Below are 18,657 nucleotides of genomic sequence, written 5' to 3' on the forward strand. Positions count from 1 at the left end.
TCACTGACTCATCTACGGACACTGCTCGATCACATAAGCTCACTGGACTAAAGTCCAGGTGAGCTAATAATTCATAACATTTTCACATGACCTCAGTGGCAGTTTCTCACTTCCTGAAAAGAAGCTTGGTGAAATTTTATTCCTCATGTTTGACAGGTTAAGCCTGGTGTTGGCTTAGTGGTTAGGGTGGCAGCTTGGGATCCCAGGATCTTGAGTTCAAGCCCCGTTGGCTGCTGAATTAACACCAGGGGGTTGACTCAGCCTGTCATCCATCTGAGGTCGGCGAAGTGAGTACCAGTGTACTGGTCCTGGTGTATGCCCCGGTTAGAATAGGTGTACCATATCCCTGTGAGTCGTAAGAGGCGACCATGGTTGGCGTCAGGAAGGGCATCCGGCCATAAAAAACATTGCCTCAAGAAAAAGCCTAACCCCTGCACAGCAGGGAAAAATGGCTGTAAAAACGGTCATTTTATATATTTTATGTTTGACAGGTTATCCATCTTCAACCTTTTCACAGCTGCCATTGTCAGACAGCAGTAATTCATATAGAACTCTTGCTCTTTGCAAAGCTGGGCAAGGTTTTACAAAAAAATTCGCACAACTATTAAATATTCACCCTTTGAACTCGAGCTCCATGGACTTTTGGCTCCCCCACCCTGGGCTCCCTGGAAGAAAAATCCGGCCATTCGGGAATATGAAGGTTTGAATAGCGGCAGGTAAAACGGCCATGAGGGTTCAAAGTGTTAAAATACTTGCAAGTCAAACACTTGCATTCCTGCATTCTGGGCTGTGGTGGGGTTGTATCAACTTTAAAGAACTATTCAAGCTTAGCTGTCCATCCATTCCATTTATTTCCTTTTTTAAGATGTTTGTGAATTCATACGGTCCTCCACATTACTATATCAAGATTGGGGCAACACACCCAGTTGAAGTAAAATACTCCTGTAAAATATAAAGTTGAAGTGTTTGGCTTGCAAATATGTTGGCAAAGTGAACAGCTGCTGCTGTGTCTTGCAATAGCAATTACCAATGTATGGAAACAGCCATTAACTTCACCAACATGTTTTTAAGATGTAGGTGCTAATTCAAGCACAGAACTAGCAGCCTCTGTGGTTGGCACAAGAGAATAACCAGAGAGTTGGTGTCAAAGCCACCCAATGCTCGCCTGTTTATACATTTATCGTTTTTAAAAGACTAGTCTAATAATATTTTTTATAAAGCATTGCAGTGAAGTCTGATCCAAATAATTTTAAAGCAATATATGTATTTGTATATTGTAATCAGTAAACTAGTACACATATTAAATGAATGGCAAGCGTCTAGCATAAACAGGCGAGCATTGGGTGGCTTTGACACCATCTTAGATTGAAATTAAAAAAAAAATTTAAATCATTTGTTAATTTCAACTTTACTACACCAATAGTATACCCCAAAGGAAACTCCATACCAAATATCAGCATGTTAGTACACATTAAATGAATGGCAAGCTTCTAAAAAATAACTTGCACCAAAAACTTTAATGTTGATGTGCTACAAAAAAGTTAAGTTCAAAACAGGTCAAAAATTTAAAACATTTGAAATTACTTTTTAATTTCAACTTCACTACACCAATAGTATACCCCAAAGGCACCTCCATGTCAAATATCAGCATCCTCGTACACATATTAAATGAATGGCAAGCTTCTAAATTACTTGCACCAAAAACTTTAACATTTTCACGCTGACGCTCACGCTCACGCCGGGGGTATCGCTATAGCTCTCTGTTCTTCGAACAGGCGAGCTAAAAACAAGCCGATAAAGGTTGATTTATCTACCTTAAAAGATGAAAAGGTGAGCTGATATTTCAGGCTTTACCCTTCGTTGAAGCCAAAGAGGAGTAAAAAACCTATTTTGCTTCAACAAAAGTTAAAGCTCAAAACTTCAGCACATTTTCATCTTTCACGGCGGATAAATCGACCTATTTGTTGTTTTATGAACATGTTTTGAATCCTCGTGTGTTTTCTTTTCATTCAAAACATCTTCAGGAGATGCATAGTGCGGAAGTTTGTGTATGGTCGTTTGTCTAAGCGTTTTAACACGTCCGACACATGTTATTTTTCTCTCTGATATTTAATAATGCAGATATCGCTGTGTTATGCAGCTGTAAATGAATGTAAAATCACCAGAGCAAATATATATATATTTAACTTTTTAATTTAATCAATCACCAATTTATTAGTTTCTCCATAATAATTCCCGATGCAATATCCTGATGTTTGTGACACTTCATCTCAGCTTGTTTTTTTCAGAATGGCTTTGTTTGCATCTACCTCATAAACTGCTTTAGCCAGCTCATCGATCTCTCCAGAGAAGTGTCTGACGTGGCTGCGTACACCCACAGGTAGAACCAGGGTATATTGATTGACTTGAAACAAATTTTGTTTTATTCTTAAGTGTTCAATCTCTCCATCCATTGAATAATTTTCACTGAAAAAAATGCTCTTTGCATATGTTTGTTGAACAACTTGCCGAGTAATGTCGACCCACCTCCTATTATACATTGATTTTTATGCAAATCCCCACTGAAGTACAGACAACCCCCAAATATTACAGAAATCAGTTGCTACAGCAGTAATTCATATGGAACTCCTGTTGACAAATGGTAATAGTTGGTTAAATACAGATTAAATACTGAATTCCAAGGGTTAAAAACCCAAATTTATGTTTCACATCCAAAGTTGTTAAAAAGCCCTCTCTCTGTCCTCTGTCTCTCCCTCTCTCTGTCTCTCTCTCTCTCTCTCTCTCTCTCTCTCTCTCTCTCTCTCTCTCTCTCTCTCTCTCTCTCTCTCTCTCTCTCTCTCTCTCTCTCTCTCTCTCTCTCTCTCTGTCTCTGTCTCTGTCTCTGTCTCTGTCTCTGTCTCTGCTCTCTCTGTCTCTGTCTCTGTCTCTGTCTCTGTCTCTGTCTCTGTCTCTGTCTCTGTCTCTGTCTCTGTCTCTGTCTCTGTCTCTGTCTCTGTCTCTGTCTCTGTCTCTGTCTCTGTCTCTGTCTCTGCTCTCTCTGTCTCTGTCTCTGCTCTCTCTGTCTCTCTCTGTCTCTCTCTGTCTCTCTCTCTCTCTCTCTCTCTCTCTCTCTCTCTCTCTCTCTCTCTCTCTCTCTCTCTCTCTCTCTCTCTCTCTCTCTCTCTCTCTCTCTCTCTCTCACTCTCACTCTCACTCTCACTCCCACTCTCACTCTCACTCTCACTCTCACTCTCACTCTCACTCTCACTCTCACTCTCACTCTCTCTCTCCTCCTCTCTCTCTCTGTGTGTCTCTCTCTCTCTCTCTCTCTCTCTCTCTCTCTCTCTCTCTCTCTCTCTCTCTCTGTCTCTGTCTCTGTCTCTGTCTCTGTGTGTGTCTCTCTCTCTCTCTCTCTCTCTCTCTCTCTCTCTCTCTCTCTCTCTCTCTCTCTCTCTCTCTCTCTCTCTCTCTCTCTCTCTCTCTCTCTTTGTGTGTCTCTCTCTCTCTCTCTCTCTCTCTCTCTCTCTCTCTCTCTCTCTCTCTCTCTCTCTCTCTCTCTCTCTCTCTCTCTCTCTCTCTCTCTCTCTCTCTCTCTCTCTCTCTCTCTCTCTCTCTCTCTCTCTCTCTCTCTCTCTCTCTATCTCTCTATCTCTCTATCTCTCTGTGTCTCTGTCTCTGTCTCTGTCTCTGTCTCTGCTCTCTCTGTCTCTCTCTGTCTCTCTCTCTGTCTCTCGCTCTCTCGCTCTCTCGCTCTCTCGCTCTCTCGCTCTCGCTCTCGCTGTCTCTGTCTCTGTCTCTCGCTCTCTCTGTCTCTCGCTCTCTCGCTCTCGCTCTCGCTCTCCCCCCTCTCTCTATCTCTTATATCCTCTCCTCTCTCTACTCTCCTCTCCCTCTCCCTCTCCCTCTCCCTCTCCCTCTCTCTTCCTCTTCCTCTTCCTCTTCCTCTTCCTCTTCCTCTTCTCTCTCTCTCTCTCTCTCTCTCTCTCTCTCTCTCTCTCTCTCTCTCTCTCTCTCTCTCTCTCTCTCTCTCTCTCTCTCTCTCTCCTCTCCTCTCCTCTCCTCTCCTCTCTCTCTCTCTCTATCTCCCTCTCACACACCTCTCCCTCCCGCAGTGTATAGCAACATTTCGTGAGGCATTGCTCTCCCCAATTCCACCCCCCCCTTCTTCACTCTTCTCCCCTTCCTCGCTTCCCCTTCTTCACTCACTCATAGCTTCCACTCCCTCCTTTCCCCACCCCTCCCTTTCCTTCGTCCTCTCTGCCTCCCCTTGCTCTCTCCCTCTCTCTTTCTCCATCCCCTCCCCTTCACACCCCCGTCAGCGAAGCGACGGGTTGTATTTGCTGGTATAATAATAATGAGTTTATTGTCATATATATGCGATGCACATACAATGAGAAGTACTTTGTCAGTGTGTGCTTAAACATTACCAGGAATAAGAAATAGATAGAGATAGATTAATTGTGATTAGAGAGCCCTAAACACCATTTTGGTGTTGAAATTTAACGAGTGGCATGACTTTAAATATCAATAACATCACAAAACTTTAGACACAGATTTATTGAGGAGGCAGATTGCAGTTGGGTAAAACCCATTGCACAAGCGATTACAGTTGGTTTTGAGGGAACAATAACGTTTACCTGAACGGGGAAGTTCAAAAATGTCGTGCGCTGGGTGGAACTCATCTCCGATGATAGCTTTCGCTCTTTTCACTACTCGACTGGAGTACAGGCTCTCAATGGAAGGCAGACCACACCCAATAATTTTAGAAGCAGTCTTTACATTCCTGTTGAGTTGGGATCAGTTGTCCTGCATCGAGCTGCCATTTCAAACAGTGAAAGACAGTGTCAGATATCATGCAAATAGTATTTGTAGTTCTGTAAACTTGAGCGTGGTCCCAATGTGGCATTTCCCAGATACTAAGGTTAAGTTTTATTGTACCTTGGTAATGAGCTCTGTATTATATTCTGCAAAAATACATGCACTCATCACATTAATATGCTTGCCCAAGTATGACAATGCCATCTCCAGTGCATTCTTGGGTCATCATGGAAAGACCAGTTGACAAACAGAGAAGTTTTTAAATGGGAAAACATCTGCAATGTGGAAGCCCTCAATGGATGGAAATCCTCAATCTCATCTCTCTGGACATATCTCAAACATTTGATTCAATCCGGCACACCACCTTGATCTCCAAACTCTCTGCTTTTGGCATCCATGGCCACCTCCTCTCATGGATCATTGACTTAATCCAGTCCCCTATTCAACATGTAGCTTTCAACCGGATCCTCATATCTCCTCTCCCTGTCAAGGCTGGAGTGCTCCAAGGCAGTGTCTTGGATCACGTCTTGTTCCTCATCTTAATCAATTGTCTTTCTGATTCCCTGGAAAATTCCTGCTTATCTCTTTACTGATGATTCCACCCTTTGATATATCCTTTCTCATCCGTCAGACAAGCAGGCAGCAATCTCTTCCCTCTCTGCAGACCTTCATAGAATCAGGAGCTGGGCCAACATTTGGAATATGTCTTTCAACCCTGACAAATCCCACACACACACCCTGTCTCTCCAAAAAGACCATCTGGCAAACCCTCCCATCAACTTCCTAAACAAATCACTTGACGAGGTTAGGTCACTCAAATTTTTGGCCTCACCATCAGCCATGATATTTCGAGGGCAGACCATATTTTCTACCCCACCGCCGACTGGACATCCTTCGTCGTACAAGGTCTTTCCTTGGCCAATCTGAACTTTTTTCAACCTACAAAGTCAACCTTTTGTCGACCTCATTCGCAGCATAATGTTTTGCAGCATCATACCTTGCTCTTCTCGATGCTGTGGAATTCAAGGTTCTCAAAATCAATGGGATCTCCCATGACGAAGCTGAGTGTCTCTGCTTGTTGCTTTTTCCTCGGAGACAGATTGGTGACCTATCTGTATTCTTCTGCCTTCCTTTTGGTCTTCCACCCTTTGCCCTCTTTTGGCTCTATCACTCCCAGGTCTCTGCAGGTTGCACACAGGATGACACTAACCCTCTTCTTGTTAAACTCCCAGAATTCAGGCTTACTGCTCACCTCCACTCATTTGTTCCTCTTTTTTTCTCATAATCCGAGTGTTGGCCAGAAAAGCGTGCATTAGGGTCCGCACAATGTTTTTCTGCATTTTTGTGATCATCAGACCATCTGAATGAATATTCCGATTGATGTCACTCTGGCACCCTTGAGCATTTTTATAGAAACCCATTAATATGCAAATTAGCGGTGGCCATTGTCAAAATTACTATTTTTCTTAATATCTCCAAAAGTATGCATCCAAATAGCCTGGTTGAGGTGTCCAAACCCATGTTTTTAGGGTCACTGGTCATGATAAACCCACTTAAAATTTAATAACATTTAAATTTAGCTCATTAATATGCAAATTAGCAATCACCATTATTGAAAATGTAGATAAATAGACATATAGATAGAAAAAAAAAACCACTTCAGTCTTTGTGAATATAGATCACTTTATTATTCATACAGATTCAACAATTCAACAGTATGCAATGAAAGCAGCCAACAACATGAACAAAAGAAGACATTCCTGTGTTAATTAAATGTTCATATATATATATATATATATATATATATATATATATATATATATATATATATATATATATATATATATATATATATATATATATATATATATATATATATATATATATATATATATATATATATATATATATATATATATATATATATATATATATATATATATATATATATATATATATATATATATATATATATATATATATATATATATATATGTATATATATATATATATGTATATATGTATATATATATATATATATACACATATAACAGGTTTGTAAACCTTATGAAGGCTACTTCAGTGCTTGGTGTCTCATTCAGTGTCAGAGTCATCATCAAGGGCAAATGCAGCAGCTGTCTTGGTGCGCTCATTCCTGCAGCCAGTATCTCCATGGCACGTGCAGAAAACTGTGCATGGTAACTTGGCTGCTGTGCAGCGGCATTGAGCTGTGTAGCATTGCTTGTCGGAGGAACATCCACATCATATTAGCTCCAAGATCTCTGGTGGTGCAAGAGCGACGTTGGGCGGCAGCATAATTGGAAGTAATGATCTTGATGCCTCATCATGTTTCCATCCGTACTGAGTGGGATCCAGAGGTGGTGGCTGCAGCTCAGCAGCTGACTTCCATATTGCTGTCTGGATATGAGCACGTCGCATGTTTTGTTCAAAGGACTCTCCAGTTGGTGGCAGAGCCTTTAGGTCTGGTGCTTTGATGGCATTTGGTTTCGCCATCTTCATAGACCACACCTCTTTGCGAACATCAGACATGTTGCTTCTCTCCTTGCTACCATAGCAAACAGCCATGAACACAGTGGCTTCGGCGATGACATCGTCAAGAGATGCATCCACATTCCCAAGTTTTTGAAGTGAATGGCCTGCTGCGAGTGTCTTCTTGCCAGTCAGTTTACCTCTACCATACATCTGGGCAATGGTGTCACAACCTGTCAGTGCGTGTAAAGCTAGTCGGTCTTGCACCATCCCGGCATGCTTTCTGGCAGTAGCCCCAATGTCGATCAACGATCGGCCAGGACATGTTGCTTCCATTGTGATGCAGCATTGCAGATGAAGTTCTGCGAAGTGATACACAAGCAAGATGAACACATCAGTATCATCACAGATGACTGTGATGCATTTTGCGCCATCTTCGGCAACTTTAGCGACTTACTGAATCATGATGACATCTGCCTCCTCATGCATCGTCTTCAAATCAGTGCAACACCTTTGGGCTACATGGTGTATTTCCACTTGGGTAGACTCCTGTCCCGTAATGACGAGCCTGTGTTGGCTCTGCTTCAAATGATTAACATCAATCAAATTCTGGCAAATCAGTTCTATCAGCTGAACTTTGTTCTCAGAATAGTTTGTTTGAAAGTTGTCCGATCAACACGATCTGCAGTCCAACAAAGGAGAAATCGCCGCCAACGATTAGGATTCTTCTTCTCAAAGTCCATGATGCACTTTTCTCCGCAAAAAATGCAATGTTCTTTAAAGTCAAATACTGTCGTCTTTGAATGGCGGCTTCTTTTGCTTGTTGAAGCATCTTCCAAACAGACATAACTCATTTGTTTCAAGTGTCTTTCTATGTGCGAGCGTGATGTGTACGTTGACACAGTCTCTATGGCATTTGAGCTCGATAGATTCGTCTGCCTGTAATCTCTGTTCAAGCTCTTCATGTATACCATCTTGTCTTGCTTTGCTTGACCAGATGATACTTCGCACTCTGTCTGGACCAACTGTTACCAGAGGTTTTCCAGCTTTAGTTGCATCGCAGGGACTGAAGAAACAGTCTCCCATGGTGATGGAGCCTCAACCTGTAACAATAGAGGTAATTATAAACATTTAATTTCTTTGTTTGTATTTTAAAAAAAATTCTCAGGAAACAGGTTCCACCCTGTGTACTTTTAAAAATCAATAAAATACACAGTTGCTTTCAGACAGATCATGTTAAATAACAATAAAAAAAACTTGCTTGCAAATAATATCGATGATTCTACTGTATCAGAAGACATTACTCTTTCTTAAAACTCAGTTCTCCATGTTTCTTTCATTACATTACAAGCCTCGAGTTACTTGATCAGAAACGGTTCATGCTGTTGATCTTCTGAGGTCAGCCATTTCTTCACAACTGTACTGGGGATAAACGGCTCTGCACAAGTTATTTTCAAACAGCTTTGTTGTTGTTGTTGTATAACTGTACTGCAAAAACGCCGATTGGCGCGGACAAATTCAGGGGGTCGGGTTATGGTAATTTGCATATTAATGAGCTAAATTTCAATGTTATCAAATTGTAAGTGGGTTTATCATGACCAGTGACCCTAAAAATATGGGTTTGGACACCTCAACCAGGCTGTTTGGATGCTCACTTCTGGAGATATGAAGAAAAATTATTTTGATAACGGCGACTGCTAATTTGAATATTAATGAGCTAAATTTAAATGTTATTAAATTTTAAGTGGGTTTATCATGACCAATGACCCTAAAAACATGGGTTTGGACACCTCATCCAGGCTGTTTGGATGCTCACTTCTGGAGATATTAATAAAAATTGTTATTTTGATAATGGCGACTGCTAATTTGAATATTAATGAGCTAAATTTAAATGTTATTAAATTTTAAGTGTGTTTATCATGACCAGTGACCCTAAAAACATCGGTGTAGACACCTCAACCAGGCTATTTTGGATGCTTACTTTTGGAGATATCAAGAAAAATAGTAATTTCGACAATGGCCACCGCTAATTTGCATATTAATGAATTTCTACAAAAATGCTCAAGGGTGCCAGAGTGGCATCAGTCGGAATATTCATTCAGATTGTCTGGTGATCACAAAAATGCAGAAAAACACGAAACTTGAACATATGCATAAAATTAGTGTACAGTACTTGCTCAATTAATAATTCGATAATTTTTAAAAACTAGACATTTTATCGCTAATTCAATGATATTGACATATCGCCAAGAAGATTTTCTATCTGCACACCACATATCATGTCAATCGGATGTTCCATCTCCGACATATTTGGGGAGGGGTTCAAAATGACCTCCTCCCACCCCCCTGATGTTGGCTTAATGGTTAGGGTGGTGGGCTTTGGATCCCACTCAGCTGTTGAATTAATACTTGGTGGGGTTAACTCGGCCTGTCATCCTTCCGAGGTCGGCAAAATGAGTGCCAGCATGCTGGTATACTGTGTTGGAGTGGCGACCCATCTAGGATTGTGCCCAATTGCCAGGAGACTGCTTAGGCAGAACCAACGCTCTGCACCTCCTCTGGTCCCAATCTCCTCCTCACCCCCCCTCCCTCCCCCAGCCTAAACATACCTCAAAAGCCCAGCCTGAATAGGATTAAACAGCAGTCGGAGTTTAATAATTGGAGCATCCGCCCCGAGTCTGGGAGGTCGGCGGTTCGAACCCTGACGAGTCATACCAAAGACTTTAAAAATGGCATGTGCAGCTTCCTTGCTTGATGCTCAGCATTTCAAAGGATAGAGCATGGACAACCAACCACAGGTTGTTAATGATAGTGCAGGCTTTGATGAGCTGAATCATGGCCTCCTCCTGTGTTTTTGGGGAACTCATAATAATATAACCTGTCTTTTTATTTTTGCAGAAATGTCCTACAAAGGCTAATTAGAATCAATGACTTTTGCTTTCCACCCACACTCCCACCCCTCCCCCATATTTACATGGTTAAAGACCGAGGGATATACAAATGGTTCATCTTGTGTGAAAGGTTATGTAATGTTGAAGAATGTGTCTATTATTCTGTGCTGTCAATATAGGATTGGAGAGCTTCAGGAAATGCTACAGAAATTTTCTGAGGAACAGGCAGCTCAAAGCATCGGTGAAAACTTTGAATCATCTTGGGATCTTGAAAGGTCAGCCAGAATTGATTTTGTATTCCATAGTAACGTAATAAAGGAAGATTAATGCCATCATTTTGGTTCGTCTTTCCTTTTATTTCATATCAATATACTTGGTTCCTTATTCACCAATATCGACGTTTCCATAACATTGTACCAATTCTGGTTTAACCGACTTGTGGCCACAACAAATTTAGTACAACAAGCAGCGATTTTACTGAGCAGTTGTGAGACAATGACCAATTGATGCCCTCGCTACAACAAACTGTAAAAGTAATTCTTTGAAAAGACCTTTCAACACAGTCCAGAGAAAGAAGTCATTGCATGCAGTCAGGTCAGTGATCAGAACTTCCAAAACTTCAGAGTAATCTTATTTGTCTCAACATTCCACCATAGATAAAGTGGACTGCTGCAAGTATGGATTCTCTTCCTTCTGATTCATCATCAATATACCATCCTCTTTACAGAGTGCCAGTGCTGCCACAGCAGTTCTTAGACTTGAGTTATGCTATGTGGTTTGCTGTTGCCTTCCCAACAGTCAATCAGAGTAGGAATTTGATCTCAAATTCTCTCTCGAAAAGCAGAGACACACATACCTGCAATTGACTATGAAACCCAGGATGCTTTAAAGGTCCACAGAATCAGAAGTTCATGTTTGGTTTAATGAATAGATATGGCTTCACTTAACACTTCATCGTTTTTTTCTTGAATAAATATTTTGAAACGAAGATTTAAAAAAAAAATTGGTGTTCTTCTATGCTCAATTGGCCCCACCCCCCCCCCCAAAATGATGATGTCATGATGTCATATATCATGTGACCCACCACGTCATCTCGAGGATACTTTTCCTGTGGGACTTGTGTTTACATGTGGCTTACATACACTCTGAACTCTGAAAAAGTGCTGAGAATGCCATCCAGATGTATTGTTGCTGTTTGTAGCAATACATCCAAAAATGGTGTGAGTATGCATGTTTTCTCTAAACATCCAGCTGTAACGAAAATATGGACATCCAAAGTAAAACTTACCAGAGGAAAGTGGCATGGTCCAACTGCTTCACCATCATTTGCAGCACCCATTTTGAAGATAATCCATACAACACCGGCCTGGATTCCCAGTTTAAGATGGGTAAATTGAAGAAATTAAAAGCCGACGCGATCCCCACGAAGATTAGAGTTATTCGAATGGAAAATAATAAAATGGACGGGACAGCTGTGGAAAAGGGGGCATTCAAAAATTTTGTAATGCATGGAAGGGGGAGGGGGGTGTATGTCCAAGCGTTAGAATGTTACAAGGTGGGAGGGGGTGTTTCCAGTTCTTCTACATAATGCTCATGAATCAATGACAACTTTGTTCCATGCACCCTTTATTTAAAGATGCAAGTGTTTAATGATTCACGCATTCAATACTTGTCGTGGTGTTGGCGGTCCAGGTAATTCCCCCTCCTCCCCCCACCCCCGACACTGTGGTGATGGACGGTCAACACCACCAGCACGGATAGCCAAGCGGTCTTCCCTGAATAGGAGGCGGACACGTTGATCCTCGGAGATTATGACGCGCGCGGGAGGGGAAAGATGCAATGGTGGTGGGATGGAGACATTGGAAAGCACAACACAGGGGGGTTTATACTCAAACCCCCACGACAAATACACAGACACAGAAACTTGAAATAAACACAGAAATTTAATGACAATAGAAATAGTTAAATATTTACAAAGGATATTAATTCAGATATAATAATAATAGTGAGATAAACTAAAGTCGAGGCGTCTCTACACACAGACTTAAATACGGACTAGGGGGAAACGAAACAAAAGAAAATCCCTCCTTTATTCTGGCACTTAGCTTGGCCCAGAGATGGACTTTATGGAACGTGGAATCGAGGAGCTTCTATTTGCACGTGTAGATGCGCGCAAAATGGTGCCAAGCCCCGTTCTCACAGTGGGAACGTTTGTCTGGCAATTTATGAGTGGTATTCAACACCAAGGCTCAGAGACCCTATACATCTTCTTCGTTGATCACCGACACCGTGGCTTTGCAGAATTGCGCCATCCCCTTCGTTGACACACATGAAGCTTTGAGGCCCATCCCACACGACCAGCCAAGAGTCGATGGTCAGCGTCTTACTTAGTACGCAAGCCAAATCACCTCAGCATGAATACGAGAATCGTGCTGTCTTCTTCATGCATCGAAGGAAAGCCAGCCGTGAAGCCCTGTTCTTACAGGCCATCTCCGAGCTATGTTCTCTCTCGACCACGTGCATCCCTCACTCCGCACTCGCGTTCCTTCTCTGAACTCTCTCTGACATCACCCCCAACAACCGTCTACCTCCGGGGCGTTGCTTGCTCATCCGAAACCTGGGAAGGCGGGGGCCTCTCTATCTGTTCGGCATGCCTGCCTCACTTCTGACGTCACGCCCATCAATCAACAGCCTCAGGGGCATGATTTTGCCTGCCGTCTCCCTTGGAGGCAGGGCTTCTGCCTGCTCGGCACATTTGGCTTGCTTGTAAATGCAAAAACAGGGGGACAATCACATACTGGGGGAACTTATTCTTAATCCCTATCTAAATAACACCGCACCACCCCCCAACCCCCCCCCCTCCCGTGTGGTAATACGTAACACTTAACCGCACAGTCTCCCTATTAATTACATCGAGATTTCTCCTACACATCCACGGACGAGACTCTATTCAATCCTAACTTTCCTATTAAATGCCTCCATCTACCCCCACAACTGTAACAATACATTAATGATATCAACGTCAATGTATATTTATGCATGTAAAGACAGTACTGTTGCCCTGGTGGTTGTACAGTTATGTTCATTCAGTGTTGACCTGTTATACATCACTCACTCACTTCATGCACATGGACATTGTGAGGATAGTCCCATCCAGTGTGGTAATAACCGTAAATACGTCTAGCATTGTACTGCACATCCGGATACGAGAATCGTTTTCATTTTTCAAGTGATTCTTCACGATTGAGAGAGGGGGCAAAAACGATATATAGCAAGATATCTCAAAACATTGTGGATGGATTAGGACAAAACTCGGTGAATGAGTTGGTTAGGTGACAAGAACAAACCGATTCAATTTGGTTTCAGGTGCAAATCTAGAGCCGGCTCATCAATGGAATAAAACATGTAAACTGTTCAGCCTGGCGAAGATATGCACTCTCCTGAGTACCGTTCTCGTTACTACAAAAATTACAGAGAAGTGTTACATCAAAATACCACTAAACTCCTCATTTACCATGTTTTAGCTCTTTGATTTACTACTTTAGCAGTTGTTATTGTCGAGTCTTTCTTCAACATCAAAATGATTGTTGTGAACGCCAGGTATTTCATGCACAATGTCATCCCCAGTTGGGTGTGTGAAAAGGACGAACTGATTAGATTTTGGTGAAGATCCGGATCTGGATTCGGATAATAGAATTTTTTAAGTGATTCTCACCATTGAGCGATAGGGCTAAACTGATGTATAGCACGATATCTCAAAAAAAGATGTTGACAGATTCGGACGAAACTTGGTGGACGCATTGGGCATGTGAAAAGGAAGAATTGATTAAATTATGTTGAACATCCGAATCTGGATCCGGATCTGATCATTTTTTAACTGATTCTTCACCATTGAGATTTTGGGCGAACCTAAAATATAGCACGATATCTCAAAAAATTGTGGGCAGATTCAGATAAAACTTAGTGGACAGGTTCGGTGTGAGACAAGGCCAAACTGGTTTGATTTTGCTGAAGATCTGAATCTGGATCCACATACGAGAATTATTTAATCTTTAAAGTGATGCTTCACCATTGAGAGATCGTGCCAAAACTGATACATAGCATGATATTTCAAAAATGTATTGAGCCCGATATGTTCTCGTGGATCAGACATTGTGTGGCAGTGGTATGCGCTCTACCGAGTGTCCTAGTTATTTTTCACCTCTGCTGTTAGTGGGGATTCCCACGACTGTCCAAGTAGTGTCTTCACTCCCAAGCTCCAGCCTGCATCAAGTGAGACTCGGCTTGCACACGAATGCTTATTGGCACATTTCAAGTAAAACATTATATGAGTAGTTCAATGCTTTAATCTCTTGCTGTGACTTGATATAAAGCACACCATTTGATCTGTCTCATTGCTAGATGTTAAAACTTTACTGCCTTGTAGCATCCTGTACACTCAGGTGCCATCCTTTTTGTTGCAGCTCCATTTGAGTTTAATTTTTAATACTTTGACCATTCCATGGAATAAATATTTTCATCTTGACACAACTTCATTTGATAATGTACTGTATGTTCATCAATAATATAACGTTTTCCTTGAAAGAGAAAAAATACTCTATTTCAAGGTGTTCTCTTTTTTGGAATGTTGGTTTTATTCAATGCAATGCCAATTGCTGTGTTTACATTCATGAAGATGGAAAAGGTATCTAGTAAAAGTCGGCATTTGGGCTGATAGCATAGCCGTGTTGGCCCTGCCATTCGATTAAATAATTTGGCTGCCAAATATAATGAGATTTGGATGTTCATTGCAAATAACGTAAATTTGATGTCAAATGATGTGCAGTTGAAGTTAATGCAAATAAAGTGGAAAGGATGTAGATTTTAAATAAAAATGCAAGTTAAAAGTGATAGATAAAAATTGAAGTGAAAATTATATAATGTAATGTGGGGGGGGGGGAGGGGGCACAGGTATTCATGGATCAAATATCTTTTTCCCACATTTCGATTTTCCGGTATTGTTTCTGTGCAGCTCTTTAGATGGTGGAAGTGAGCTTGTCCCTGAGGCCTTCTCTGTCGTGTTGGTGAGCTTTAGCGTGCCAGGCACTGATGACGATCCACTCCTGGAAGATCTCAGTCTACGTCTTATTGAAGACCACAATATCCTTGTGACTGGGAATACAGGCTCTGGAAAGACGAGCTTGTTGCGGGTCCTTGCTGGACTTTGGCCAACCTTACAGGGTGTGACCTCTGTGTGGCAGGGCTGAATGCAGTCTTGCATCTGATGTTTAGTACCTTTCACCATACGGTTATGAATGTTAGTTATCCGAAGTTTGTTTTGCTTTATCTACAGGCGGATCCATAATTAACTACGTATTTTAAATATAGAAATACTCTATTGTTATTGTAGTTGGAACATTAAAATAATTTTGTTTGAAAACTTGTTTATTGCCATTAATATTATTTTTACCTCCGACACCGAAGGTGGACGGAGGTTATGTTTTCACCCCTGTTTGTTTGTCTGTCTGTCTCTGTGAGCAGGATATCTCAAAAGTTATGGACTGTTTCGGATGAAATTTAGTGCACAGTTTGAGTGTGTGACAAGGGCGAATTGATGAGATTTTGGTGAAGATCTGGATTCAGATCTGGATATTAGAATTTTAAAAATAATTCTTCACCATTGAATGATAGTGCCAAAAATGATATATAACATGATATCTCAAAAAGTTATTGACAGAATCTGACAAAACTTTGTGGACAGCGAGTGTATCTGCCAAGCACGAATTGATTCGATTTTAGTGAAAATCCGCATCTGGATTACAAGAACTGAAAACTATATATTATGTATTTTAAGTGATTCTTCACCATTGAGAGATGGGGCCAAAAACTATCTAGCATGATATTTCAAAAAGTTGTGAATGGATTGGGACAAAATTGGGATTGGATGAGTTTGATAGATGACAAGAACAAGCTGATTAGATTTTGTTTATAGTCTAGATGCAGATCTGACCTATCAGTGTGATACAAAACATAAACTGTTCAGCCTGGCGGAGGTATGCGCTCTACCGAATGCTGTTCTAGTTTCTGTACTTTCAGATTGATCCATTATGACTGACAGAGTAACTGTTTCTCAAAGAGTACAAATTCCATCCATCCATTGGGACCATACTCTGTACAGAACATCAGTGCTGCCAAAGCGGTCTCCTTGGCTATTGGGCACAATTCTGGATGGGTCAGGATTGGGCACAATCCTGTACGGCCACTCCGACGCAGGATACTCGAATGGCTCAATCATCCCAGCAAGCTGGTACTCATTTTGCCGACCTCAGAAGGATGACTGGCTGAATCAACCCCACCTGTTATTAATTCAACAGAGGAGCAGGATTTGAACTCTTGACCCTGGAATCCCAAGCCCACAACTCTAACCGTTAAGCCAACACCAGGCATAAGGAGTACAAATTGCTGCACAGTTTGAGGTTTGGCAGTCTGTAATTGCAGTTCAAAGATGGTGGCAGCAGGAAATGTGAATAAAGGACAGCCCACGTTGTTAATGTAAATGGAACACCAAATTGTTTTTTTTTTCCCCCCCTGAAAGGCCATTTATTTCAATTTTAATTTGTGAACAACAAATTTTAACATAAGCTCCTGTGTTCTCAACACATTATTTTCAATTGTTTGACAAATTTTCCACTGAATGTCTGAGAACCTCTTCTGGCAAATCGGCAAAAACAATGTGGGTTGAACTTGATTCGTCCAAAATAACGAGTTTGCTGGCATACACTTTTCCGTGAACCCATCCCCACAAAAAAAATTGCATACGGTTAAATCCAAACTCTTGGATGGTCACTCTTCGTAGCCCAATCCATCTGTGTGGAGAGTGGATATCCAACGGATTACGAACTGTAAATCCAGAAGTGTCGAAGTGTGGAATCCATCTTGTATAAAAATTGTTTCATCTGTGTTGTCCCATTGCTGAATTTTTGGAAGAAGAAAGTTTCAAAGCATTTCCAAATAATTCTGTCTGTTCATTTTATCGTGGAGGATGTAAGGTCCAATGAGTTGGGTTGAAGTCATCCTGCACCAAACAAGCAGTTTTGGCCAACTTTGTCTATGTTCGACTATCGTTTCTGGATCATTTCTCTGAACCAGTAATGGCAGTTATACTAGTTGACAAAACTAACAGCAGAAGAAATAGCCTCATGAGACCAGATAATGAAATGTAACGCACTTGGAAAGTCATCAATTCACAGAAGAATATGTTCACAAAACTCCATTCTCTTATCACAATCATCCAGAAACAACTGCTGAACATAGAGCGCCTTCAGAAAGTATTCATATCCCTCGACTTTTGTCACATTTTGTTGTGTTGGAGCCTGAATTTAAAATGTATTAAATTTAAAAAAAATTATCACCAACTGACACAAAATAACCCAGAATTACAAAGTGAAAACATGCTTTTAGAAATTTTTATACATGAATTAAAAATGAAAAGCTGAAATGTCTTCATTCAATTTCAACCCCTTTGCTATGACACTAAATTGAGCTCAGGTGCATCCACTTTCCTTTGATCATCCTTGAGATGTCTCGACAACTTAATTGGAGTCCACCTGTGGCAAATTCAATTGATTGGACATGATTTATAAAGAAACACACCTTTCTATATGAGGTCCCACAGTTGACAGTGCATGTCAGAACAGAAACTCTACCATGAAGTCCAATAAACTGTCCAGAGAACTCCGAAATAGAAATGTGAGGAGGTATAGATCTGGGGAAGGGTATAAAACAATTTCTAGAGTGATGAAAGTTCCCCAGAGCACAGTGAGCTCCATCATTAGGATTATGTAACTATCCAGACTCTTCCTAGAGCCAGCCGTCTGACAAAACTGAGCAACCGGGCAAGAAGACTTTCGTCAGGGAGGTGACCAAGAACCCAATGACCACTCTGACAGAACTACAGATTTCTTTTCCTGAGATGGGAGAACCTGCCAGAAGGACAACAGTCTCTGCAGCTCTTCACAAATCTAGGCTTTATGGGAGAGTGGCCAGATGGAATCCACTCCTGAGAAAAAGGCACATGACAGCACGCCTGGAGTTTGTAAAATGGCACGTGAAAGACTGAGAGCATGAGGCAAAATATTCTGTGGTCTGATGAGACAAAAATTTAACTCTTTCGCTTGAATGCAAAGCACTATGTCTGATGTAAAAAGCTCATCACCCATCTAACACCATCCCTATCATGAAGCATGGCAGTGACAGCATCATGCTATGGGAACACTTTTCAGCGGCAGGAACTGGGAGACTTGTAAGGATAGAGGGAACAATGAATGAGCCAAGTAAAGGCAAATCCTTCAGGAGAACCTGCTTCAGAGTGCAAAAGAACTTAGACTGTGGTGAAGATTTACATTCCAACAGGACAATGACCCCAAGCATACAGCCAAAGCAACACTGGAATGGCTTCAGAACAAGAACATGAAAGTCCTTGCATGACCCAGCCAAAGCC

At 41.3% G+C, this 18,657-nt stretch overlaps 1 protein-coding gene across 3 annotated transcripts in view; it reads left to right on the top strand.

Moving 5' to 3' along the window:
- ABCD4 (ATP binding cassette subfamily D member 4) overlaps positions 1-18,657 on the top strand; it is a 120,839-nt gene that overhangs the window by 59,903 nt on the left and 42,279 nt on the right. For all 3 annotated transcript variants that reach the window (XM_085888106.1, XM_085888105.1, XM_085888104.1), the window contains exons 10-12: positions 2,289-2,380; positions 10,358-10,453; positions 15,190-15,398. In XM_085888106.1, coding sequence (XP_085744232.1) covers positions 2,289-2,380; positions 10,358-10,453; positions 15,190-15,398 — 397 coding nt within the window. The remainder of the gene's footprint in view (positions 1-2,288; positions 2,381-10,357; positions 10,454-15,189; positions 15,399-18,657) is intronic.

This window comes from Eptatretus burgeri, chromosome 7 (genome assembly GCF_056783735.1).
Source record: "Eptatretus burgeri isolate ZD-2024b chromosome 7, Ebu_testis_v1, whole genome shotgun sequence".
NCBI lineage: Eukaryota > Metazoa > Chordata > Myxini > Myxiniformes > Myxinidae > Eptatretus > Eptatretus burgeri.